The sequence below is a fragment of the Symphalangus syndactylus genome, chromosome 17 (assembly GCF_028878055.3).
Source record: "Symphalangus syndactylus isolate Jambi chromosome 17, NHGRI_mSymSyn1-v2.1_pri, whole genome shotgun sequence".
Taxonomy (NCBI): domain Eukaryota; kingdom Metazoa; phylum Chordata; class Mammalia; order Primates; family Hylobatidae; genus Symphalangus; species Symphalangus syndactylus.
The window spans coordinates 15352248-15379475 of record NC_072439.2 but is presented as its reverse complement, the minus strand read 5'-3'; the positions used below and the strand labels follow the sequence as shown (position 1 = coordinate 15379475).

At 46.0% G+C, this 27228-nt stretch overlaps 2 protein-coding genes across 8 annotated transcripts in view; one reads left to right on the top strand and one right to left on the bottom strand.

Annotated features, from left to right (window-relative positions):
• Positions 1-19620, bottom strand: part of SAFB (scaffold attachment factor B) — a 47109-nt gene extending 27489 nt beyond the window's left edge. For 3 of the 7 annotated variants that reach the window (XM_055251375.2, XM_063620712.1, XM_063620711.1), the window contains exons 1-2: positions 19105-19528; positions 16026-16110 (exon numbers count right to left, since the gene is read on the bottom strand). In XM_055251375.2, coding sequence (XP_055107350.1) covers positions 16026-16110; positions 19105-19293 — 274 coding nt within the window. In that variant the 5' untranslated portion in view covers positions 19294-19528. Of the gene's footprint in view, positions 1-16025; positions 16111-19104 lie in introns of all 7 variants that reach the window. The other 4 variants (XM_055251373.2, XM_055251374.2, XM_055251372.2 and 1 more) reach the window with 4 other exon arrangements.
• Positions 19621-19692: 72 nt separating this feature from the next.
• The window catches only part of SAFB2 (scaffold attachment factor B2), a 36704-nt gene continuing 29168 nt past the window's right edge, over positions 19693-27228 (top strand). Inside the window, exons 1-4 of the mRNA XM_055251370.2 lie at positions 19693-19969; positions 21098-21185; positions 26314-26378; positions 26465-26668. Of these exons, the coding sequence (XP_055107345.1) occupies positions 19784-19969; positions 21098-21185; positions 26314-26378; positions 26465-26668 (543 nt within the window). The 5' untranslated portion in view covers positions 19693-19783. The remainder of the gene's footprint in view (positions 19970-21097; positions 21186-26313; positions 26379-26464; positions 26669-27228) is intronic.

The window sequence follows — 27228 nt, the reverse complement described above, 5'->3', positions numbered from 1 at the left end:
TCACTTTATAAACATCTGAGACACTTCACTACTTAGGGACACTTCCTAATCCAGGAATGAGGCATTCCGGACAAGACAGCCCTGCCCCACCCCCAAGCAGAAGAGGTTCTGTTCTTGTCTGAGCTGTGGAAGTAGAAGTGCAGAAAACAGGTTCTTAGTAAAGTTGAACAGGATCAGACCTGTCCTCAGCTCTGCCCTTCTTCCTATCCCAAGTGTCCTTGTTTGAGGGAAAAAGTATTTGTTGCAAATGTGCTGCCTTTTAGTTAAGGAACATGTTTTCCCACAGAAACTGCCCACGCCCGAGTATGCACATTTTTAATGCTTAAAAAGAAAAAAGAAGGACCGGGTGCGACGGCTCACGCCTGTAATCCCAGCACTTTGGGAGGCCGAGGTGGGCGGATCACCTGAGGTCAGGAGTTCAAGACCAGCCTGGAAAACATGGTGAAACCCCCTCTCTACCAAAAATACAGGACAATCACTTGAACCCAGGAGGCGGAGGTTGCACTGAGCCGAGACTGCGCCATTGCACTCCAGCCTGGGCAACAAGAGTGAAACTCGGTTTAAAAAAAAAAAAAAAAAGAAAAAAAAAAGAAAGAAAAACAAAAAACCCACATACTATCAAGATACTCCAGAGGGGCTGGGCACAGTGGCTCATGCCTGTAATTCCAGCACAATGGGAGACCGAGACAGGTAGATCACTTGAGGTCAGGAGTTTGAGACCAGCCTGGCCAACCTGACGAAACCCTGTCTCAACTAAAAATACAAAAAACTAGCTGGTTGTGGTGGCGGATGCCAGTAATCTCAGTTACTCAGGAGGTGGAGACAGGAGAATCGCTTGAATTCTGGAGGTTTAGGTTGCAGTGAGCTGAGATCATGCCACTGCACTCCAGCCTGGGTCACAGAGCAAGAAGACTCTTGTCTCAAAAACAAAACAAACAAAACAAAACAAAATTGCAGAGGCAGGTTTTTTTTTTTTTTTTAACTTATACATTTCCATCAACAGCAAATTAAAAAGTGCCAATCTCATGCACTTGTAATCCCAGCCACTCGGGAGGCTCAGGCAGAAGAATCGCTTGAACTCGGGAGGCAGAGGTTGCGGTAAGCCAAGATCACGCCACTGCACTCCAGTCTGGCAACAGAGCGAGACTCCGTCTCCAGAAAAAAAAAAAAAAAAAAATCTTTCTTGAATCTCTGTTAAAAATTTGCTATTTTTCTTTATCTTTGGCAATATGCTAGGTAAGAAAAGGAATACTGTTTTAACACGAATTTATCTCCTGACTACTCAAATTGCTTTGAGTCATTTGCTTTTTGTTGTTGATCACCTGTACTTTTCTAAAAATTTCTGACTTATACCTCACTATTTAAAAACTTCGGCTCTGGCTGGGCGCGGTGGCTCACGCCTGTAATCCCAGTACTTGGGAGGCCGAGGCAGGCAGATCACCTGAGGTCAGGAGTTCGGGACTAGCCTGACCAACATGGAGAAACCCTGTCCCTACTAAAAAAAAGAAAAATACAAAATTAGCCAGGTGTGGTGGTGCATGACTGTAATCCCAGCTACTTGGGAGGCTGAGGCAGGAGAATCGCTTGAACCCAGGGGGCGGAGGTTGCGGTGAGCCGAGATCGTGCCGTTGCACTCCAGCCTGGGCAACAAGAGCAAAACTCCGTCTCAAAAAAAAAAAAAACAAACAAAAAAACAAAAAACAAAACAAAAAAACCAACAACAACAAAAAAACTTCGGCTCCATCCCCCATCATTTGAAGTTTATATATCGTACGTACAAAACATATTTTCCCAGTTCTTTACCAGTTTTTTAATTTTGTTTACAGGTTTTGAGTACACTTCACTTTTTTTTTGGGGGGGACAGAGTCTTGCTGTCACCCAGGCTGGAGTGCAGTGGCCTGATCTCAGCTCAATGCAACCTCTGCCTCCTGGGTTCAAGTGATTCTCCTGCCTCAGCTGCCTGAGTAGCTGGGATTACAGGCACCTGCCACCACACTCAGTTAATTTTTGTATTTTTAGTAGAGAAAGGATTTCACCATGTTGGCCAGGCTGGTCTCAAACTCCTGACCTCAGGTGATCCACCCGCCTCAGCCTCCCAAAGTACTGGGATCACAGGCGTGAGCCACTGCGCCCTGGCCCATTTCACTCTTATGTGGCCAAGCTATTGATTGTTTTTAAAATGTAAATGGTTTATACCTTCATGCTTGGATGTCCTCCTCCATACTGAAGGCTAAATAATATACACCTGTATTTAGTTCTTTTGAAGTTTTAAACATTTATTCTCAGTTTCATGTTGAGTGAGGCTATTTTCCCAATAGTTGTCCCATTTGGAAACTGATTTCCCAGCACCACTGACTAAATAGTACTTGCCCCTGACCAATTTGAAGTTGGCTTCCTCAGTATTATATTTGTATTTATGTCTGGGATTACTTCTTTCCATTCTCTTCTACTGATCTGTTATTCTTGTTCCAGTTTTAGATATGTGGCATTATCATGTTTTTCTAAATAGAAAATACTTGCCGGGCGTGGTGGCTCATGCCTATAATCCCACCACTTTAGGAGGCCAAGGCGGGTGGATCATCTGAGGTCAAGAGAAGAGTTTGATAACAGCCTGGCCAACGTGGCAAAACCCGGTCTCTACTAAAAATACAAAAAAATTAGCCGGGCGTGGTGGCAGGTGCCTGTAATCCCAGCTTGGGAGGTTGAGGCAGAAGAACTGCTTGAACCCGGGAAGTGGAGATTGCAATGAGGCAAGAACACACTATTGCACTCCAGCCTGGGTGACAGAGCAAGACAGACTGTCTTAAAAAAAAAAAAAAAAAAAAAGAAAGAAAAAGAAAAGACTAAGATTAACTATAAAAAAAAGAAACTGGCCGGGTGCAGTGGCTCACACCTGTAATCCCAGCACTTTGGGAGGCCGAGGCAGGCGGATCACGAGGTCAGGAGATCGAGACCATCCTGGCTAACACGGTGAAACCCTGTCTCTACTAAAAATACAAAAAATTAGCCAGGCGAGGTGGTGGGTGTCTGTAGTCCCAGCTACGCGGGAGGCTGAGGCAGGAGAATGGTGTGAACCCCGGGGGGCGGAGCCTGCAATGAGCCGAGATCGCGCCACTGCACTCCAGCCTGGGTGAAAGAGCGAGACTCGGTCTCAAAAAAAAAAAAAAAAAAAAAAAAGAAAGAAACTAAAAGACAATTGGAAGGTATGGCTTAACTCCAGGTTTTTCTTCAAGAGTTTAGTAATTTTAGGCTGGGCGTGGTGGCTCACACCTGTAATCTCAGCACTTTGGGAGGTCGAGGTGGGCGGGTCACCTGAGGTTAGGAGTTTGAGACCAGCCTGGCCAACATGGTGAAACCCCATCTCTACTAAAAATACAAAAATTAGAAGGACATGGTGGCAAGTGCCTGTAATCCCAGCTACTCGGGGGGGTTGAGGCAGGAAAATCGCTTGAACCCAGGAGGCGGAGGTTGCAGTGAGATGAGATTGTGCCACTTCACTCTCGTGTGGGTGACAGAGACAGACTCCATCTCAAAATAAATAAAATAAAAAGTTTGGTGATTTAAAAAAATGTGAAAAACATCAAGAGGCTGCATAACTTCTTAGGTTCATATTTCTCCTGTCAGCCAACAATGCTAAGAACAGGGAAGTCATTTCCCCAACTCCCCTTGTGCAGCCTCCCAATTTTTCTTACTAATTGATGATTTATAACATTTGCAACAGTTCACAGGGGCAGGCATGCTGGCACCTTCATCCAAACAGCAGTATTTATATAATCATTTGCTTTTTCATACAAATGATAAAATGAATAGAGAATAGAAAAACGTAAACGATGATACCAGAAATAACAGAACTGAAGCAAAAATGGAAGTCATTAGGCATGGCAAAAATGAAATTTCTGGTGTCAAGAATAGGCGTGCTCAAATTAAACTCTTTGACTATCTTCCATGTGAAGAATAAAATCACATGGGTGAAATCCATGAAATAGACTCTGCAAGACCACATCTCAAAGGCAAGGCATAACGTAGCATCGTTTCGTGTTTTAGAGCTACTGCCAGCATAGCTTCCTAGCATTCCTTATAGAAGGCGGTGCTCAGCTTTTTGAAGAACATGGGAGAAAAGTTGATCAAACACACAACCTTGGGAAAACTACTTCCTGCCAGGCCTCTTTCCCAATGTGAAGAATAGTCTCTCTTTTTTTTTGGAGACAGGGTCTGACTCCGTCACCAAGGCTGGAGTGCAGTGGCATGTCTTGGCTCACTGCAGCCTCTGCCTCCCAGCATCAAGGGATCCTCCCACCTGTCTCCCAAGTGGCTGGGACTACAGGCACATGCCACCATGCTCGGCTAATTTTTGTATTTTGTGTAGCAGTGGGGTCTCACTATGTTGCTCAGGCTGGTCTTGAACTCCTAGGCTCTCAAGTGAGTCTCCTGCTTGGGCCTCTCAAAGTACTGGGATTACAGGCACAAGTCACCATATCCAGCCTGAAAATCAATTTTTTTTTTTTTTTTTGAGAAGGAGTCTCGCTCTGTTGCCCAAGCTGGAGTGCAGTGGCACGATCTCAGCTCACTGCAAGCTCCGCCTCCCGGGTTCATGCCATTCTCCTGCCTCAGCCTCCCAAGCAGCTGGGACTACAGGCGCCCGCCATCACGCTCGGCTTATTTTTTGTATTTTTAGTAGAGACGGGGTTTCACCGTGTTAGCCAGGATGGTCTCGATCTCCTGACCTTGTGATCCACCCGCCTTGGCCTCCTGAAGTGCTGGGATTACAGGCGTGAGCTACCACGCCCGGCCGAAAATCAAATTTTTTAAGGCTAAGTGTTGTTTCAAGCAGTATTAAGGAAACAAGGTCTGGTGCCATGGCTCACACCTATAATCCCAGCACTTTGGGAGGCCAAGGTGGGTGGATCACTTGAGGTCAGGAGCTTGAGATCAGCCTGGCCAACACGGTGAGACCCTGTCTCTACTAAAAATATAAAAATTAGCCAGGCATGGTGTCAGGCACCTGTAATCCCAGCTACTCGGGAGGCTGAGACAGGAAAATCACTTGAACCCAGGAGGCGGAGGTTGCAGTGAGCCAAGATTGTGCCACTGCACTCAGCCTGGGTGACAGAGTCAGACCCTGTCTCAAAGAAAAAAAAAAGTGAACAAGACATTAATTTGTCTATACTAGAAACTATTCTTGTAACTGGATAAATATGTAACATCCTGGGGGGAGAAAAAAAGAAAAGCCAAAGACACAAATTCCAAACCTAATTATTTGTACTGTAATTGAGGTTTAATATTCTAATTTCATTCATATTTTTAGAATTACCTTATTTACAAAGATAGGGGACTATCAAACTAATAACAGAATTCAATACATGATGTTTTGGTCAGCTGGCTGGGAAATCCATCTCCATTTTATACCATTATTTCTTTGGCAAAACATGCCTCGAGGTCTATAAAACAGCTGGAACTCAACCCAGTGGTCTCTGTAAACATGCTGGGAAGAGATATCAGAGCATTGCCACAGAATGATTATATTTGATAAAGTTGCTACAATTCTACGATACGTACATTGGTTTCTGTCCAATCCTATCCCAGATAATAGGAAAAATCTACTAACTTATCAGAAACTTGCTGCCCTTCATGCTGTGTTCTCTCTTTCTCAGGAGGGGTACTAGATTTTCATCAAACAGAATCAGGGTTTTCCACTTCGATGACCATTTTTCTCCCAAGCAGTATGTACAGGTACACTGCAGCCAAATCCTTCTCAGGGGAAAACTCCCCCGAGGTAAAAAGTGACTGGAAATGTCGAGAGAACATGCAATCTTCAAAATGTTTAATCTTCAACATATAAAGCACATCCCTGACTGGAATGTTTATTAATCATCACTACTTGAGGAAAGACAGTATTCTCCAGAGAAGAAAAACAACATCTTAAAAAACCAAAAATGAATGCAAATGGGAAAAGTATAACTCTCTGGCAAAAACTAAAGAGCCATTGATTTGTCTTTAGTATCAAGGACAATGTGCCCTTCGAATCCTTCTACCCGAGCTCTTCACCCTAGTTTGTGGTCTCAGCTATGGGCATGACCGTCGTCGCCTCTATCGCCTGCTCATAGCTCCCTGCCTGGGATTCCATCTCTTCCCTTCTGTTAAGCTTCTGCCTCAGAGACTGTCCAATCTCACCGCTGACTCTGCTGCCCTGGACTTCTGCTGGGATGCTCCCATAGTACCCAGGGCCACATGCGGGTGGTTCATTACTTTTTGATTTGATTACACAAACGCACTTCCCTAATTATGCAAATATACCCATTAAACTTTACTGCAGTAACAGAAGATTCATCCTCCCAAGTATAGGAAGTATAAAGCTATAATACCTTCCCTTTTCCCTACTGTCCTCTTAAGAGGTTACCAACGTTCCCAGCTTGGTGGTGCTTCAGGACATCGTCTTGGGTCTATATACATTATATGATACATATGGAAATAAGCTTGTGATGAGATGAAATCTTAGTGAGCAATGACACAAGTTACAGAAACTAACAGGCCTTGGACTTTTTTTTTTTTTTTGAGACGGAGTTCACTCTTGTTGCCCAGGCCGGAGTGCAATGACACGATCTCAGCTCACCGCAACCTCCGCCTCCCGGGTTCAAGGGCTTCTCCTGCCTCAGCCTCCCAAGTAGCTAGGATTACTGGCATGCACCACCATGCCCAGCTAATTTTGTATTTTTAATAGAGACAGGGTTTCTCCATATTGGTCAGGCTGGTCTCGAACTCCTGACCTCAGGTGATCCGCCTGCCTTGGCCTCCCAAAGTGCTGGGATTACAGGCATAAGCCACCGCGCCCGGCCGCCTTGGACATTTTTATGTACTGCATATTGATCCACCTCCATCTTTGACTCCATGCTATGGCAGTTCCCCATATTAGCTGCCTTCTCAAAAAGGCTGTAGCAATTTATTGTCTCCAACACCTACACCTTCCCCATTACCCTTGCCCATGTGGGAGAACAGGAACTGTGTAAAAAAATTTTCTTTTTTGAGATGGAGTTTCGCTCTTGTTGCCCAGGCTGGAGTGCAATGACGTGATCTCGGCTCACTGGAACCTCCGCCTCCTGGGTTCAAGCGATTCTCCTGCCTCAGCCTCCCGAGTAGCTGGGATTACTGGCACGCGCCACCACGCCCAGCTAATTTTGTATTTTTTTTGTAGAGATGAGGTTTCTCCATGTTGGCCAGGCTGGTCTCAAACTCTTTATTTACCTCAAGTGACCCGCCCACCTCAGCCTCCCAAAGTGCTGGGATTACAGTTGTGAGTCACCGCACCTTGCGGAACTGTGTAAATTTTTACCAGTTTGATAGGCAAAAATCTTATGTCATTTCAAAATTTGCTATTCTCCAATTACCAGCAAGGGAATCTTTTGGTCTCTAGGCCACATCTGCTTTTTCATTTATCTGTGAATTGCCTGTTCATAGTCTCAGCTCCTTGTTGACTGGGTTGCCTGTTTCCCTTACTGATTTGTCAGAACATCCAATGCTTTCTGGAGTCTCTTCCTTATTCTGTGCTATAATATTTTCTCTCAGACTGTTGCATACCTTATCGGTATCTTTCTTAACAGAGGCTTAAAACTTTTATGTAGCCAAATTTCTCTTTGTTGTTTCTCAGTTTTATTCTTACTTCAGGTCTTTCTTATTACTATATTATAAAAAGCACTAAACTAGCTGGAATTTCTATTTTACACAAGAAGAGGTAAGATTAGAGCTTTCCCCCACCATCAAATGAACAAACGCTCAAACTTTCTATTGTTTGCAATATCCTATCATCAAAATTAGAGGAAATCCCTGTATTTCCCCCCAGGAATTTTAGTTATTCTTGTGCATTTTCTTTTTAGACTATTATGGAACACATTACAAAATTTCCTTTCAGGTTACTCTGGAGAAAATTGACAATTTTTTGATAAAAAGTCATCATATCTAGGAAAATTTTCTCTGATAAAAAGTCATCACATCTAGGAAATTTTTCTCCAATTAGTGATTTCGCAGGACTTGAAAATTTCCTGTTAATTGTATTTACTATTTAAGAATGTTCTGTACATTTCAATGTCAATCTGGCAACATGCTTAATTCTTTGATTCACTAATGATTTAACTGTCACCTAAAAAATCCTGGAGAAGTGATTAACAATTGTAACCAGCTAGCAAGTTTGGCAAACTGTTCACGAGGGCTTTGTCACCTTTCTTAAGTTGTCTTTGGCTTGCTTCAGATTGCTTTAACAGTACTTAATTTCCTGAGGTACAATCAGCCCAGTAGATCTCACAAACCAAGCACTGGCCCAGGAGTTGACATCCTAGTAACAAAAGTACATCTAAGTTCCAAGACCCTGGTTTCTTTTTTTTTTTTTTCTTTTTTTTTGAGATGGAGTCTCGCTCTGTCGCCCAGGCTGGAGTGCAGTGGCGCGATCTCGGCTCACTGCAAGCTCCGCCTCCCGGCTTCACGCCATTCTCCTGCCTCAGCCTCCTGAGTAGCTGGGACTATAGGCGCCCGCCACCACGCCTGGCTAATTTTTTGTATGTTTAGTAGAGATGGGGTTTCACTGTGTTAGCCAGGATGGTCTCGATCTCCTGACCTCGTGATCCGCCTGCCTCGGCCTCCCAAAGTGCTGGGGTTACAGACGTGAGCCACCGTGCCCAGCCCCAGACCCTGGTTCCTAATAGCTCTCCTCAAAAGGGCCCAGGGCAACTGGAAAAAATGGCTAATTCCGGGGAAAAGGCAGGAAAAGCATAAGATGAGACTCAAGTACCCTGCCATTCCAGAAGGTAAAAAAGTGTCCAAAGAATGGCATGAACATGTGGAAATGACAGGGGAGCCTGTCTGACAGGGTTCCCAATGGAACGTTTTGCACATTGTAGTAAATAACATAAAGCCTTTCAACCTATGGAATAAAATAATCTAAGTTCACACAGATAAATTAGGGCGAAGGGCAAGCTATTCCTTATGGCAGTAAACCAAGTAATAAACAAACAATAACAAAATTTAAAAAGTCACCATTTGGCAACCACCAGAATAAATGAATAGACAGGAACTGGTGGTTGCTGAAACTAATGGAGGATGAGCAGGATATTTACAGTCTCAGAGTATCTTCCCCACAAATGTAACTGTGAAAAGGAAGACAGTAACTTACCAGGGGACAAACCTGGCCAATAGCATTTCAAGTCAGCTAACATGGCCAGTAATGGTTCAAACTGACAGCATGTGCCTCTGGATAGTATACTCTGATGACAACATAGGCTGGGCGTGGTGGCTCATGTCTGTAATCCCAACTCTTTGGAAGGCCAAGGTGGGAGGATCGCTTGAGCACAGAAATTCAGGGTTGCAGTGACCTACGATTGCACCACTGCACTCTGGCCTGGGCAACACAAGACCCAGTTTCAAACCAAAACAAAACAAAAAACAGGAATACAACATGTCTGGTGTATTTCTGACAAGCGTATAACTTGATCCTTATTATGGGGCGGGGAGAACCCAAAACAATTCAAATAGAAAAACAAGCTACAAAATACGTGTAAGTGTTCAAGATTAAAGAAAACTAAGGAAACATGACAACCTGATTCAACGTGTGACTCTGGACATTTTTTGCCTGAGTTATAGAGAATATTATCGGAACAAACTACTGAATCTAAATGAGGACTAAGACGAGATGGCAGTATTGTATCAATGTTAATTTCCTGATCTGGACATCTACAGTTAGGTAATATCCTTGCTCTACCGCAGTATGTAGGGCAAAGGGGCATATGCGCCTTGCAACTTACCTAGCGGCGTAGTAAAAATATACATACAAGGAGAGAAAAGGACAAGGCAAATGTCAGATGGCAATATTTGGGGACTCTGGGTAAAGGGTATATGGGAATTCCTTGCATTATTCTTACAACTTAAGTATGAAATTGCCAAAATGAACAAAAACTAAACAAAACAAGCCAGCAGCACAGGATTGGGTAATACTTAACCAAGCAAACAGGCCAACTTTGCATCTCCAGTTACAAAACATTCTCAAACACCATAAAACATCCTATTAATTTGTATTTTGTGATGACGCTACAAATAAATTTAGTTTCCTGGTAATTATTTTATTTTTTCGAGACAGGGTCTTACCCTGTTACCAGGTTGGAGAGCAATCACAGCCCAATCATGGTTCACTGCAACCTCAAATTCCTGGACTCATGCGATCCTCCCACCTCAGTCTCCTGAGTAGCTGGGACTACAGATGCACGTCATCACACCTGACTAATTTTTCTAATTTTTTGGAGAGATGGGGGTCTCACTATGTCACCCAGGCTGCTCTCCAACTCCTGGGCTCAAGTGATCCTTCTCCCTCGGTGTCCCAAATTGTTGGGCTTACAGACGAGAGCCATCTCGCACAGCCTGTGATAATTATTTCAAGAGTCTGCTAAGATGGTGAGAGTCATGTCATGTGGAATGTGACTTTTACTGTATAAGCAGTTTTTAAAAGAAATGTTAAAGTGACAATTCTGTTTTGGCCAAGTGCTGTTTAAAAGGGATGTTATTTTCTCCAAGTCCAAGCAATAGGAGGAGTACTGAGATTACTTGAGATATGCTTTCTGGAATTTTAAAGCATTTTGAATTCTTACGTTACAGTGGTCCTTCTATTTTCAGTTAAAATCTTGATAAAACCCACTGATAAAGTAGTTGAAAATAATTCAAGAAAACTTACAGATCTGCCCTATCAGATATCAAAATGTACTGTAAATTTCTAGAATAAAACTGATTACAAGAAGCAAAACAAAACAACAAATGAGACACAAAAGAGCTAGTATTGCATGGCTCCATTTTACATGAAGTTCTAGAATGGGTAAAACTAATATTTGGTGAAAGTAATCACAACAGCGACTTTTATTTTTGCAGGGGAGGGGAGGGGAGACGCACTGGGAGGGGCAGAAGTAATCTTTCTGATGATAAATGTTTCTTTTCTTTTTTTTTTGAGACAGTCTTGCACTGTTGCCCAGGCTGGAGTGCAGCAGCATGATCTCAGCTCCTGCAACCTCCGCCTCTCAGGCTCAAGCAATTCTCCTGCCTCAGTATCAAGCGATTCTCCTGCCTCAGTCTCCCGAGTAGCTGGGATTACAGGCATCTGCCACCATGCCCAGCTAATTTTTGTATTTTTAGTAGATGGGCTTTCACCATGTTGGCCAGGCTGGTCTCGAACTCCTGACCTCAGGTGATCTGCCCACCTCAGCCTCCCAAAATGCTGGGATTACAGGTGTGAGCCACCATGCCCAGCCTAAATGTTTCATATTCTGATCCCTACCTACCTCACACCACATGCAAAATACATTCTAAATGAATTAAACCTCCAAAGGTAAAATGTAAAAATAAAACCATAAATATTATTCTTTCTCTATATAACATAGTTATATAGTTTTTTTTTTTTTTTTTTTTAGACGGAGTTTTACTCGTCGCCCAGGCTGGAGTACAGTGGCGTGATCTCGGCTCACTGCAACCTCTGCTTCCTAGGTTCAAGCGGTTTTCCTGCCTCAGCCTCCCAAGTAGCTAGGATTACAGGCGCCCGCCACCACACCCAGATAATTTTTGTATTTTTAGTAGAGACGGGGTTTCACCATGTTGGCCAGGCTGGTGTTGAATTCCTGACCTCAGGTTATCCATCTGCCTCGTGGGATTACGGGCGTGTGCCACCGCACCTGGCCTTACAGTCATATTTTTTATAATTTAAAAGCAAAGAAGTTCTTTTATTTATATATTTATTTTGAGACGGAGTCTTGCTCTGTCACCCAGGCACCCAGGCTGGAGTGCAGTGGCGCGATCTTGGCTCACTGCAAGCTCTGCCTCCCACGGTCACGCCATTCTCCTGCCTCAGCCTCTCTGAGTAGCTGGGACTATAGGCTCCCACCACCACGCCCGGCTAATTTTTTTTGCATTTTTAGTAGAGACGGGGTTTCACCGTGGTCTCGATCTCCTGACCTCGTGATCCACCTGCCTCGGCCTCCCAAAGTGCTGGGATTACAAGCGTGAGCCACCGCGCCCGGCCTATGAAGTTCTTTTAAAGCACAACATAATATCTAGAAGCCTAGTGATCAAAATACCACAAGTCGCATCAAATGACAGATTAAAACAATAGAAACATTTTATATGAGTCCTTATAACTCAATAAGACAAACAACCCAGCACAGAAATCAGCAAAGGGCATGAAAAGGCCATTCAGACAACACAAATGTCCAATTATCAGACGGAATACAATCTGTGAAGAAATGCAAACGAAAATCTCACCTGCAGAAAAATGCAGATAAATACAATGAAATACTTTTCTTCTATATAACAGGCAACAAGGTAACAGGCAAACAAGGTAAGTTTGATGTTGAGTTTAGTGAAATAGGCACTCTCACCCACCGTTGGTAGGGTACAATCTGTTGGGACAGCTTTTTTTTTTTTTTTGAGACAGCCTCACTCTGTCGCCCAGGCTGGAGCACAGTGGCACTATCTTGGCTCAATGCAACCTCAGCATCCCAGGTTCAAGCTATCTTCTTGCCTTAGCCACCTGAGTAGCTGGGATTACAGGTGCCCACCACCACACCTGGCAAATTTCTGTATTTTTAGTAGACATGGGGTTTCGCCATGTTGGCCAAGCTGATCTTTTGATCCGTCCACCTCAGCCTCCCAAGGTGCTAGGATTACAGGCGTGAGCCACTGAGCTTGGCCGGGACAGCTATTTGTAAACTAGCTATGTGAAAATAAAAGGCCATATCCTTGGAGTCTAGAATTCTCCTTTCACTAAGTTATCAAAAATTACATTACTTTGACCACACAAAGTTATTTATCTCTGGTTCGTGCAAACACTGAACATTGGAAGTACCGAGTGATAACTGGAAACAAAAATCTCCAAATGTCTAGTAATAAAAAGACTGATGGGCTACAGTGTGGTATATTTATTCACACAGAAGATTATTAGCCTGTTAAAAAACGAGATTTTGTATAGCAAGATCACGGGTTTTTTAATGAAAAAAATATATGCATACAGGTGTGTGCACATACCTATATATTTACTGCCCTCCCCCTCCCCCCACTCTGTGCCCAAGCTGGCATGTAGAAGCACACTCACAGCTCACCGCAGCCTTGACCTCTTGGGCTTAAGCAATCCTCCCACCTTGGCCTCCCTAGTAGCTGAGACTACAGGTGTGTGCCACCATGCCCAGCTCATTGACTTTTATTTAACTTTTTGTTTTTCTAGACACAGGGTCTTGCTCTGTAATCCAGGCCTAAGTTTACTTTTAAACATTGTACATACACACACAGTCTGGAGAAGTATGCCTAACTTTTAGTAGTGGGCTGCCCCTGACTGTGAAGGAACTTCTGCTTTTTACTCCCATGCATGTATTTTAAAACCTGCCGGGCGCAGTGGCTCACACCTGAAATCTAAACACTTTGAGGGGCTGAAGTGAAAGCACTGCTTAAGGCCAGGAGTTCGAGGCTGCAGTGAACTATGACTGCGCTACTACCCTCCATCTGAGTGACAGAGTGAGAACCCATCTCAAAAACAAAACAAAAACGCAATAAAAGCCTGTAGTACAAGTATTTGCTTTTATCAGAAGAAAAAGGAAAACAAAAAAGGAGATCCACAGGCTCTGTTTTTTGCTTTTATGATTTCTTTCTCCATTGGTTTTCCAGGACTTTTTGCCTTGGCAGAAGTTTACTTGAGTAAAGGCAAAAACACGCAATGTATCATGAGCCACAGAAGTGACTTCATTCTGCTGTTCTCCCAGCACTTACCCCAAACACTGTGGCTGACACTGGGGCCTGACTCTCAGATATTTAAACCCAATACTTCACCACCAAGTATTAGTTATTATCTCATTTAGTTTTGGGCCCTGAGAACCAGGCCTTCAATTACACGTTGGGCAACCCTATCTGAAACTCTGAAATCTTCTGAGCACTGACATATTGCCACAAGTAGAAAATTCCACACCTGATGTGTGGTGGGTTGCAGTCAAAACATTAGTGAAAGCTTTGTTTCATGCACAAAGTTATAAAAAATATGGTATTAAATTATCTTCAGGTGTATGAGAAACAAATTTCTTGTTTAGATTTGGGCCCCAATCCCAAGATTATCTCATTATGTGTACGAAAATACCGCACAAAATCCAAAAAACGAAACCCTTCTGGTCCCAAGCATTTCAGATAGGAAAAACTCTACATGAACCAAGAGAACATTCGGTCTACAAGCCCAGCTTCAGCTGATTCTTTTTTTTGGGGGATGGAGTCTTGCTGTCTCCTAGGCTGGAGTGCAGTGGTGCGATCTGGGCTCACTGCAGCCGCCAACTCCCGGGTTCAAGCAATTCTCCTGCCTCAGCCTCCCAAGTAGCTGGCATTACAGGAGCCCACCACCATGCCCAGCTAATTTTTACATTTTTAGTAGAGACGGGGTTTCATCATGTTGGCCAGGCTGGTCTCGAACTCCTGATCTCAGGTGATTAGTCCTCCTCAACCTCTCAAAGTACTGGGATTACAGGTGTGAGCCACGGCGCCCTGCCTTCAGCTGATTCTTTCTTAAGGCAATAGTTGAGTATTACCAAGTTAAACCAGTGAAGGGGAAAGAAAGACAAACAAGACACAGCCCTAGTCCTCATCAATCTGGTCTTGACAGAAGGCAAGATGACACAAATATTAAACCAAGGTATAAGGAACTACCACAGGAGGACAGAGGACCCAAGGAGACGAGTTGCTATTGGTGGGATGGATCAGTTGTCCTTTGAGGAACTAGGTCTCTAAGGCAGACAGATAGGGACGGGTGGGCAGAGGAAGTCACAGAGAACCAGGAGAGTAAATCATGTGTTTGGGGCCTGACTAAAGCACACGGTGTGGGGGATGGGCAAGAGAGATTTCGGTAAGATGGTGAGAGTCATGTCATGTGGAATGTGACTTTTACTGTATAAGCAGTTTTTAAAAGAAATGTTAAAGTGAAAATTCTGTTTTGGCCAAGTGCTGTTTAAAAGGGATGTTATTTTCTCCAAGTCCAAGAAATAGGAGGCTCAGGCAGTCCTAAATACTTTTTGGACTCCATGTTGGAGTTCAGTGGTGCCATGATAGCTCAGCGCAACCCTGAACTCCTGGGTTCAAATGATCCTCCCGCCTTAGCCTCCCAAGTAGCTGGGAAAACAGGCGTGCCTCGATGCCTAGGTACTTTTTTTTTTTTTTTTGGCGGTGGATAAAGGCAGCCCAGGCTGGTCTTAAACTCCTAGATTGAAACTATTCTCCTGCCTTGCATTCCCAAAGTGTTGGGATTACAGGTGTGAGCCACTGTGCCCCCCACCCGGCCTTTTTTTTTTTTTTAAAGAGAGACTGGGTCTTGCTCTGTCACCCAGGCTGGAGTGCAGTGGTTCAATCGTTAGGTCACTGCAGGCTTGAGCTCCTGGGCTCAAGTGATCCCCCTCCTGAAACTCCCAAGTAGCTGGGACCACAGGTGCATGCCATCATGCCTGGCTAATTTCTTTTTGGTGGAGATGGGGGTCTCCCTATGTTGTCCAAGCTGATCTCAACCTCCTGGGGTCAAGTAATCCTCCCGGCTCAGCCTCCCAAGCAGCTGGGACCACAGATGCATGCCACCACACCTGGCCTTTGAAAGTTTTTTTTGTAGAACTGGGTTTTGCTATGTTGCCCAGGCTGGTCTTGAACTCCCAGGCTCATGTGATCCTCCTACCACAGCCCCGAGTCGCCTGGGATTACAGGCACACACCACTGTGACTGACTCCCAAAAGACTCCTTATTTAAGGACCACTGACAATCTACAGAGGAAAATGAATAAAGGACAAATACTCCTTCCATCCTCCGTTGGAATTCCCAGATACCAAGAAAACAAAACACAGTAGAGAGATCTTGAAAGAAAATGCAAAGCTTAGCTGAAGGCTCCCAGTTCAGAGTGGTTCACAAGTCCAACACACAGACAAGTAAACGGGGCACATTAGCAATGTATTCATTTTGAAGAAAGCACTTAACATGAAACTTGCTTATGAAATCCTCCATACCTTTGCTGGACCTCTTTGATGTTTTCTTGTTTCCCTCGGAGGTAATTTCAATTTCGTCAGGATTACCACCTTCATCTTCAATTGCCTAAAAAGAAGGGAAAAGTAAAGTTGATCCAAAAAGCCAGCACACATTCTGCTTTCAGAGAGCCTTCAGGTGACAAGGAAACTGTATTTTTAAGATCAAAAAGCTGCTGCCGCCCTCACCGCCCAGGGCCTGTGGCCCATCCACTCATCTGTTATCTCGCTCTACACTGGAGACCGACTGACGCCACCAGTTCTTAGCTGGGTGGTCCCAGGCGGGTTTACTTAGGTGCTCAGTTTTTGCTTCTTCCTCCGGAACATGCGGCTAATAATAATATAGTACTTACCCTGGAAGGCAGTTGTGAGGACTCTATTAGCCATGAAAAGGAAGCACTCAACAAACAGTAGGCTTATCTGGTTCATCTTCTTCCTAAGCCCAGAAGAACTCAAAAAGGGAAAGGCACACTCTCCATTTCTTCTGACTTTACTCACAAAATACTCTTTAACCCTCCAGGGACTCCCTCCACACCGTGCCTCTACTCAGTACTGTGTGGATGGAATACTAACGCTCACTGGCTGGGATCCTACTGTGTGTTACGCATGAGACCCGTCACGACACGCATGACCTCATCCGATCCCCATCATGTACATTCACGACTGACTCCAATACCTCATTCTCAACCACTACATGATTGTGCCTCATCGGATATTGAATTATAAGAATTTCTTGGCACGCCCAGCCTCCCACCCCAGGACTGTCATTCACTTCAACTATGCCCATCCTCAGCACAGTGCCTGGCATCAACTAAGCCATCAGTACCGAACACGTCAATCACGATGACATCCCTAGAAATTCAGCTTCAGGTTAAGTTTTACTGATAACTTTTCCAGTCTTTACTCTCCTGTCCCATGAGCACAAGTTTTGTTTACATCATTTCATCTACTGTGTTTTATTTGCAGAGGTTTGGAAGCCTCAAAGTTTCCCAGGTGGGTAAGTCTGAATTGAGATAGGGCCTGGGGGTTCCACACCTCATCTTGACCAGCAGCAACAAAAATCTCTCCTCTCAGAAGCCAGAAAAGGGACTGAAGTTCTTTCCTGGGATCAAGGAAAAGTACAATCACCAAGTCCCTCACTCTTTTCCCAGAGACAGGCAATTCTGAAACACCACCAGGAGAAGAGAAGCAATGCCCTAGGCAGGTGTCCTGTTTCCCCTTTTTGCTCTTTTGCCCTTCCTGGAAAAATAAACCAAGAAAGGGACACCAACAGGATGACAGAAACAGGAAGAGAATGAGATCAGGAACTCCAGGCGGGCTTGGCTGAGTAGCAGACAGGGATACGGGCTGGCGGTATTCGTGTTTTGGGACATCTTGAAGAAAATGAAAAGGAGAAGGAAGAAGGAACAAATCTGTGCTCTCAGAGATGACAGTGAGTGATGGGAAGTCTCAGTCACCAGCTTGACAGGAAGATCACAGCAGCTTTTAAGGCCTATGGACCGTCCAGGGAGAAAAAAAGGATAAAGCCTCTTAATTTGGCTTAGCTGATGGGAGGCCCTGGTGGCAGGGCACCACACCTGACCAGCCGCCAATCTCCACTCTCTGCATTTTCTCTGGGTAAATATGTAGATCAATGGACTTCCTGCCTTATCTGAGTAAAGAGAGAATCCATAGTGAAAAGAAACACAAGCCTGAGCTTTTAAAAGGCCCATGTGACTCTGGCCGAGACAACTATCCACCCTTGAACCCAGGGTTTTTCTTCAGGAAAAAAAAATAATAATCCCTACTTCTTCTCATCACCAATTAATAATAAAGCCCTGTGATCTCTGTAGTTCCGGAGCCAGGATGGTGGAATGTGTCACCAGCCCCACTGCCTGCAGGGACTGGGGGGTGGGCGGCCAGGCGGAGCAACTACGGGGAGAGGCCCCAGAGTAGCCAGGTGGAAGAAAGGCAGAGAAAGAAACCGACAGGAATAAGGAAACCGCAGGTGGCTAACCTTTACTTGACTCTGCTTTTCCTAGGGATCCCTTTGAATCTCCTAAGGTAGGCGTTAGAGCCCCCGATCTGCAAATGAGGACTTGTGGTGGCATAGAGAGGAGAAGCGAATCGTGATGGCAACCACACACCGAGTGTTTACATGCGCCAGGCAGCACGCCAAGCCTGCTCCACGCAACCTTATTTAATCCCCAAACCAAAGTCCTATTGCTTTTTTTCTTTTTACAGGAGAAAAAAAAAAAAAAAAAAAGGAAGAAAAGAGGACTCAGAAGGGGTTCAAGGTCTCCTATGCCCAAGATCAGGCCACTGAGAGCTGGCAGGGTCCCCGAGTCCAGAGAGACTGACCGACCTAGGGGAGCCCAGGCTCTGCCCGCGTCCCGGGCAGTTCTGAGGCTGGTTTTAAAGTCCACCCCAGGTCTCCCCTCATTTCACATTTTGGATCGCTACCGTCAAGACCACTTTTCCTTCCTGCCATGTTACTTCACATGGCGAGTACCAGCAAACCGTGAAAACTAGGTTGGGGTCGTTTTTTTCTATTTTTTCCCTTTGAGTATGTCCTACGGGTGTTTCCTCTGTAAATCAGCCCGGATTCAGGCTGGTCGGTCCCCCGTGGGTCACAAAGCATCTTCCCTGGGGAAACCAAGCAGCCGGCTCAGGGCCTGGGTTCAAATCCCGACGCCGCCCGTCCTCGGCCGTGTGACCTTGGCCGAGTCCCTTCCCCTCGCCTAAGAAGTGAGGGTTTCAGGGTCTCCCCTGTAGGTACGGAGGCGGGGACGAGATGAGGGCAGAACCCTCCTCTCGGTGGACGATGTCACCCGTCACCGTTTCTCCTGCACGCGTGCCGTTTTTCTGGTTCTCCTGGCCCCAATGCGGCGTTAGAATTTGAACCCAGGCCAGGCCGGCCAAGGAACTCTCGCCGGGGCCTCGGAGGAGCCGGGGGAAGCGAGAGCGCCAGGTCTGGGGAGGCCGCGAACGGGGCCGGGGGCGGACGCCAGGGCCCGCGAGCCACCGTCGCGGCCAAGAGGACCCCAGACCCACCCTGTGCCCGCCCTCGGGGCCCCAAATCCACCTTCTTCAGCCGCTCCATCAAAACGCTCTTGTTGCCGCTCGAGTCCACATTCCGTTTCCTCAGCTCCGCCCGCAGATCGATCACTCGCAGGTCGCTGAGGCGCCGCGTCCCGGTCTCTGACGAGGCGGAGCTCAGAGCCGCCGCGCCCGCCGCTCCAGAATCACCTAGGCCTGACAGAGTCTCCGCCATTCCAGGGACCCTGGCTCCGCCGCCCACTTTCCACAGAACCGGGCCGGTTTTATCAGGCTCCTAGCACAAAATGGCGCCGCCTGCTAGGGAACCGCTCCAGTCTCCCCGGCGCGCCTCGCTTCTGCGCAGGCGCACCAAGCGCGGGGTCTACTATCTCGGTTGCAACTGCACATGCGCAGTGAGAACAACGCGGGGATGTGCGCAGACGCGTTAGTCCTCGTCAGCCTCCCGCCGGGAACTGCCGGGACGCATGCGAGCTGCAGATTCAGCGCCTGCGCATTGTGCCAGGGAACGCGCGGTTGGTCGACGCGCGAGCGTCCTTGCTGCTAAGTGCGCTGGTGGGGGCGGTGCGCGTGCGCGTGCGCGGCCGCAAAGCGGGGCGGGAGGAAACGAGTGCGTTTTCCTGTTAGGCGGCGCCATTTTGTGTTCAGAGCCGCTACAGCTGCCGGCGGTGTGCGACTGAGTTGGAGGCGAAGACAGGAACGCGACGATGGCGGAGACTCTGCCCGGGTCGGGCGACTCGGGCCTTGGCACGGCTTCTCTCGGCCCGGGCGTTGCGGAGACTGGGACGAGGCGGCTCAGCGAGCTGCGGGTGATCGATCTGCGGGCGGAGCTGAAGAAGCGGAACCTGGACACGGGCGGCAACAAGAGCGTCCTGATGGAGCGGCTCAAGAAGGTGAGGCTGCGCGGGGCTCGGGGGTGGCGCAGGAGGCCCGGGCACGCCCCCGCCAGCACCTGTCACCGCGGCTCCCGGACCCGGGGCGCCCTGGGTTGGCCCCGCGTCTTGGCCGACCCCGGCTCGAGTTGTTGGGCACCCAGGGGGCCGGCTGTGTGACCTTGGGCCGTCACCGCCCCTCTCTGTGCCTCCCATCCTATCCTCCTTCCACCTTTTCTCCTCAAGCGCGCTCAGCGTCCGGTCTTCTCGACAACCAGTGTGGCCCCGGGACTCCTCCTGGGGCTCCTGATCGAGCCTTGGCTTTGTGACCTTGGGCAGGTGCCTTTCTCTGTGTGCCTCAGTTTCCTCCTCCTGAGAATGGGTGTCTGGCGGACTCCAGAGCATTTACAGGAAAGGGGGCGGTGCTTGTTCTTGCCCCAGGGACTTGGCCTTCATGAATCTGCCCACCTGGGTCCCACAGATCTTCTCGTGGCCGGCCCCTTGTTGTCATTTTGGGTCTGCCTGAGACATCACCTTCCTGAGCGCCCTCCCTAATGCGCCGCCCCATCTCCTTGCCAGCTCATCCTGCGTTTGTGTCGCACCTCGCTGAAAGTAGGGGCTAAATGCAAAATATTAAGGCATTGGGAATTGTCTGTCTCTGCAACTGGAACAAACAACTTGAGCATAGGGAGGGAGCTTGTGGGTGCCCAGTCCTGGACCCGGCAGGTGGCAGGCACTGAGGGACCTGTTGAATCTCCCCAGGCTGGGTGCTGTTCCTCCTCACCAGCGGTGGCCAGCCCTTCACCGAGGCCGGGCCAAGTGCAGCCTCTCTGTTCTAATTTGTCCCATCATATAACTTTAAAGTCGAAGGTTGGGCAGTGTCGAGTTGAGTTGCCATTTTGGAACTGGTCCTTGACCCCAATTCTGGAGCTCCTGCTCACAGCCTCCCTCTGTCATTTGGACCCAGAGAGACCCAAGTTGTGCGGGGTTCCTCCATCGCCTTTTGGGCTTGCGGCCCAGATAGCTGACCCGGAGTTGCTCTTTGCAAGGACGGGTTTGCCTTTGTTTCATGGGAGGTTGTTACTTGTAAGGAACAGTGTGTGCCCTGCAGCTCTTAATGATGTTGTACAACTCATCTCTCCCTAATAGGCGGTTAAAGAAGAGGGACAAGATCCTGATGAAATTGGCATCGAGTTAGAAGCCACCAGCAAGAAGTCAGCCAAGAGATGTGTTAAAGGTATTGTACATATGCTGCTTGGGGCTTGAGTGTTCAGAGAACTTAGAGAAATGGTGTGTAGTGCTTGCTCTTCCCGCCCTCTAGGCTGGGAGAATTTCTCTGGTCCTCGGTGTCCCCCCACTAAGAGTTAGCTTTGCTCGTCACCACCTGACAAGTAGCTCTGTCAAGGGCACAGGGAGGAGGAAAGAGATGTACAGGTGCCAAGTGCAATGAAAATGTACGAAAAACGTTTCAGCTTCTGCCATTGGGATTAAAAGTCAACTAGAGAAAGACAAGCTCTTAAAGCTACTTCTACGGGTCTGAGGAACCAAATGTACCTACTTGGCTTCCTACCTGATTCAAAAATTAGGTCTTAACCGAAAGAAAAGGACACCAACCCGAGACCGAATAGAACTCAGCTTTGCTAGGGTCCAAAATAGATTGTTGGGGTATTTGCACTTAGCCTATTTTTTACTATTACGGTTTTTGAATGTGAAGATTTAATTCACAGACCGTTAAATTCATCAGGTTAAGGTGTACAATTCAGTGCTTCCTAGTGTATACACAAGGCTCTGCCACCACCACCACCGTCTCCTTCTGGATTTTCATCACCCAAAAAGGAAACCTGGTCCTCATTAGATGTTAGTCGCCTTACTTTTCTCCCTCCAGCCCCTGGCAACTACTAATCCATGTTCTGTCTGCATAGATTTGCCTATTGTGGACATTTCACGTAGATGGAATTGTATGACATATGGCCATTTGCATCAGCTTTCACTTAGCATAATGCTTAAAGTTCATCTGTGTTGTAACATGTATCGATACTTCATTCCTGTTTATGGCTGATATTTTTGGAAGCACTGAATTCCATAAAACTTTGAAGCTTTGACTATCCCAGTTGGTATTGTTCTCATTGTTAGGTTTTATGGTGATAAGGATAATATAATTTAGGTTTCCTGTGCAGGGGGCCTGTTTTCTTGAAAAAGTGCTGAATTCAGGCAGTAGAGGATCTGCTTAGAAAGTAGAAAGAAATTGTAGCATTTTTAACAATTTCATTTTGTTTTTTTAATAGCTTTTTGTTGTTAATGTGTCTCATAACACATTAACTGTTTAAAACATGTGCATGTGGTTTGAAAGGTTAAATCTTTTAGTTAGGTTGCATAAGAGCTTTAAGTTAAAGTTTAATTTTGAAACATGGATGTGTTTTTACTGTTCTTGTGACTGTCCGTATTTCAGCTAGAAGGCCTAGCCTGAGCAGATTCAGAATGTGAGAGACTGGTCTACAGCAGGAAATATAGCTTATCTCTTCTGCTTAGGTGTTAACTTATGCATGATGTGAATTTTCTTTTTTTAGTGGTTGGGAAAACTGCTTAACAATAAAGTTTAAAAATTTTTTATGTAGGTGCTCATTTTACAACTGTAAAGTTCAAGACTTACTACTCAAAATATCCTTGGCTTTTGGCAGGAATTTAACAGGGATTTTTTTGTGTGTGTGTGATGGAGTTTTGCTGTTGTTGCCCAGGCTGGAGTGCAGTGGTGCGGTCTCGGCTCACTGCAACCTCCGCCTCCAGGGTTCAAGCAATTCTTCTGCCTCAGCCTCTCGAATAGGTGCGATTACAGGTGCCCGCTGCCACGCCCAGCTTATTTTTTGTATTTTTAGTAGAAACGTGGTTTCACCATCCATGTTGGCCAGGCTGGTCTCGAACTCCTGACCTCAGGTGATCCACCCTCCTGGGCCTCCCAAAGTGCTGGGATTACAGGCATGAGCCACCACGCCCGGCCTAGCAGGGGTCATTTCTAATGATCTTTGCATCATTAGAAAAACTAAACTTTAGCTGAATGCTTTGAAGACCTGCCTGAATGTCTAGATTAAAGCTTAGGTGGATTCAAAACTACGTGGAGTTAGTGTTTTGTCAGGAAAGCTTGCATGATAAAGTTCTTCTTTATCATGATAAAGTTGCTATAAAAAGGACTTTTGTAGCCTCAGCTCTAGTGAGGATTAGAAGGGCTTCTGATCCCTTCCCATTCCTTTTTCAGAGAAGTAACCAAGCCCAGAGAGAGCCCAGGTCTTCAGGTGGTGCTCAGCCCCTGCAGGCCTCATCTTCCATCCAGAGCTGGTGATGTTCTCTAGAGGTGTCGGGGCACCTCTAGAGACTTTGTGGTTGCAGTTAGGGCCTGTGATTACATACAACTGTTAGATCAGGAGGAATTCACCAATTAATTTTCGTTTCGAGCACTATGCAGCAGTGTTCAGTTGAGTCCAAAGTTGGACTCATTCTGGGAACTCACCAGTAACTGCTTCCTTGCAAAAATTGAAGTAGCCAAACTGGTTGAGAGAAAGTGTCCTCATTATAAATTAGAGTAAGAGTCTTCTTCACCAAGATTAGGAGTCCTAGGCAACATTGTGGGTGGGTTTGGAAAAAATAAAACTTGGATTAAAAATTTAAGTTTTAGATGCCATGTGGGGTTAAAGTTGGATTTTCTTACATCTGTGTCCCCGACAGCGGCAGCTTTTCGTTGGCCAATGCCAGGTGCCGGGGATTGGGGCGTCGCCTGTCTGCACCACATTAGCTTTTCGGTGATGCTTTTTGGTCAGCATTTCTCCTATTTCCGGCCTATGTGGGCACTGCAGGCTACTATTTAGGGGCCTAGAAATTGGGTGCAATTACCAAACATTTTTAGACAACATATTTCAAAAGGATATGCTGTGTTTAGATATAATGGGAAGTGGGACAGCTGAGTTTTAGAGTGCCAGCTTTGGAGCTCAACCAAATTCTCATGTGTCAAATGCAGATAATAAAACCTGCTAGCGTTGTTAGGCGTTTTAAATGATAGACTAGAAAAAGCTCACGTTGCGAGACATGCAATTAAACTGCATTTCTTGAGTGATTATTGATAACAGTGGTGAGTGAGACTCTTAAAGTGTAGACCCTGCAGGTTTTTTATGTTTAATTTTCTTTCTTTTTTTTTTTTGAGATGGAGTCTCGCTCTGTTGCCCAGGCTGGAGTACAGTGGTGCTATCTCGGCTCACTGCAAGCTCCGCCTCCCGGGTTCACACCATTCTCCTGCCTCAGCCTCCCGAGTAGCTGGGACTACAGGTGCCCGCCACCATGCCCGGCTATGTTTTTCTATTTTTAGTAGAGACGGGGTTTCACCGTTTTAGCCAGGATGGTCTCGATCTCCTGACCTCGTGATCTGCCCGCCTCGTCTCCCAAACTGCTGGGATTACAGGCATGAGCCACCGCTCCCAGCCTAATTTTCTTTTTTAAACAATTTATGGAAGTAATAGTTTTAGATAATTTGGAAAATGTAAAAAGTATGCATGTGAAAATAAAATTCTAATCTTACCCTTGAGTATTTTAACTATTGTTGATGATTATCTTCGCCATATTCACCTGGATTTTATAAACATATCCTTGCATATACACTTGCATGTATACAAATAGACACCGGCTTTTAAGAAAAGTATATATTTTTTTCTGTTTGATTTTTCTTTATGGGTGTGTATGTTAGAGAGACTCGGTCTTACTCTGTTGCCCAGAGTGGAGGGCAGTGGCATGATCGTGGCAGCCTCAAGCTTTCAGGCTCAGGGCATCCTCCCACCTCATTCTCGCCGGTAATTGGGAGTACAGGTACATAACACCATGCCTGGCTAATTTTTGTATTTTGGGTGGAGATGAGGTCTCACTTTGTTGCCCGAACTTGTCTCTTAATTCTAGGCTCAAGCGAGCCACCTGCCTTAGCCTCCCAAAATGCTGGGATTATAGGCGTGAACCACTGTGCCTACACTATGGGCATTTTTTCTGTTTCATTAAATATTCTTTAAAAGCATACATTCTTTAAATATTGTGAGACACTGGATGGTGTCCCACAGGGTTTCTCAGCATTGGCACTGTTGACAATTTGGGCCGAATAATTCTCTGTGGTTGGGGAGTATCCTGTGCATTGTAGGGTCATGACCAGCATCACTAGCTACTGATGCTAATGGCGTTCCCCCAAGTCATGACAACCAACAATGTCTCCAGACATTGCCAGCCATTCCCCCCGCCCCGGTTGTGAGCCACATCTGAATGAAAATGTGCTGTAATTTGTTTCCCTTTTGGGTGTTTAACAGGTATAATAGGACAGATATCTATGTTTTGAACTCCTTGTCAGATATCCTAAGACTCAAATTCCTGGAACAAAGGGTATGCACATTTGTAAGGTTTTTGATACGTATGAGCCTCAAGTTTATTCTCAAGGTTTCCACTCTTGATGTCCTCCAGCCTTCTTTTGCAATTCCTAGCAGAATTCTATCAGATAGTTATTTTGTGGTCACAAAACCCAGGATGATTCTCAACTTTATGGCAGCCTTTGCCTTTTTGCCTTGGGGAAAAAAAAGTTCTTGAGCTGAAAAATGACAAAGACCTACCTGAAATGGGTGGAATACAGGGAGAGCCAGCAAATCACTAACTCAATGTTATTTTATGTTGCAGTTCTTTGGTTACTAGATGGGTATTGCATTTTTTGTTGGTTTGTTGAAAATGCCTGTTTTTATCCTTTGCTCATTTTTTTTGTGATTTTTTTTCTTAGGTTTGGAGTGTTTTTGAAATATTTGGAAACTTTTAGATATTTTGTGGAAAATCAGACTACTCTGATAATCTAACAGGAATCCTAGATGTTCATCTCCCTGTTGATGGCTTACTTAGAACACCAATTTAGGCCGGGCACCGTGGCTCACGCCTGTAATCCCAGCACTTTGGGAGACCGAGGCTGGTGGATCACGAGGTCAGGAGTTCGAGACCAGCCTGGCCAATATGGTGAAACCCCGTCTCTACTAAAAATACAAAAATAAGCTGGGCGTGGTGATGCACGCCTGTAGTCCCAGCTGCTGAGGAGGCTGAGGCAGGAGAATTGCTTGAACCCAGGAGGCAGAGGTTGCAGTGGGCCGAGATCGTGCCGCTGCACTCCAGCCTGGGCGGCACAGTGAGACTCCATCTCAAAAAAAAAAAAGAAAACAAATTGAGGCAAAATTATGTGTGACAGGAGAGGAGGGGAAACTTTTAGTTTATCTTGTAATGTGTTCTGTTCTAAGATTGAAATCTATTCTGCATAAACTAATTATGAGGTAGAACTTGAGTGTTATCTGATTGAACAATTATTCTGTAATTAGGACTGAAGATGGAGGAGGAAGGCACAGAAGATAACGGCCTGGAAGACGATTCCAGAGACGGGCAGGTAAGTGATGTCAGGGTAGAGACGACAGGCAGCAGCTCCCTGTCCTGGTCCAGGTGGTCGTTAACGACTCTTCTTCCTCTTTACAGGAGGACATAGAAGCAAGTCTGGAGAACCTGCAGAATATGGGCATGATGGACATGAGTGTGCTAGACGAAACTGAAGTGGAGAATAGCAGTGCTCCAGATTTTGGGGAGGATGGCACGGACAGCCTTCTCGATTCCTTTTGTGATAGTAAAGAATACGTGGCAGCACAGCTGAGACAGCTCCCGGCTCAGCTCCCAGAGCATGCTGTAGGTAACTTGGAGACACGGCAGGATGTGCACATAGCCCTGAGGCATCTGGCGCTCGCGTGCTGCTCATGTGAGGGAGAACACAGCTAAACCGCCCTGAACACATAGTTCGGTTTCTAAACCCTGGTGTTAAAACCATGTCCATTTAAACGCTGTGTAGGTCAGGGATTTACTAATAGATAGCTTTTCTGTAGTACTGGGGAGTGTTTTTATAATTGGCTGGGAGACACTTTCAAAGCATGTGGTAAGTCATAAAATAGAAAGCTCTGACATAAAAGATTTTTCTTTTCTGAGATGAGGTCTCACTGTTACCCAGGCCAGTCTTGAACTCTTGGGCTCCAGCGATCCTCCTGACTAGCCTGGCTTATTGGCACAGGCCACAGTGCCCAGTTAGTTTTTTCCTTTTAAAATATAGTTTTAAGAAACAAAGATGATTTATTTATTTAGAGACAGGGTCTTGCTGTGTTGTGCAGGCTGGAGTGCAGTGGTGTCATCATAATTCACTGCAGCCTCAGCCTCCCAGGTTCAAGCAATCCTCCTGCATAGCTGAGACTACACAG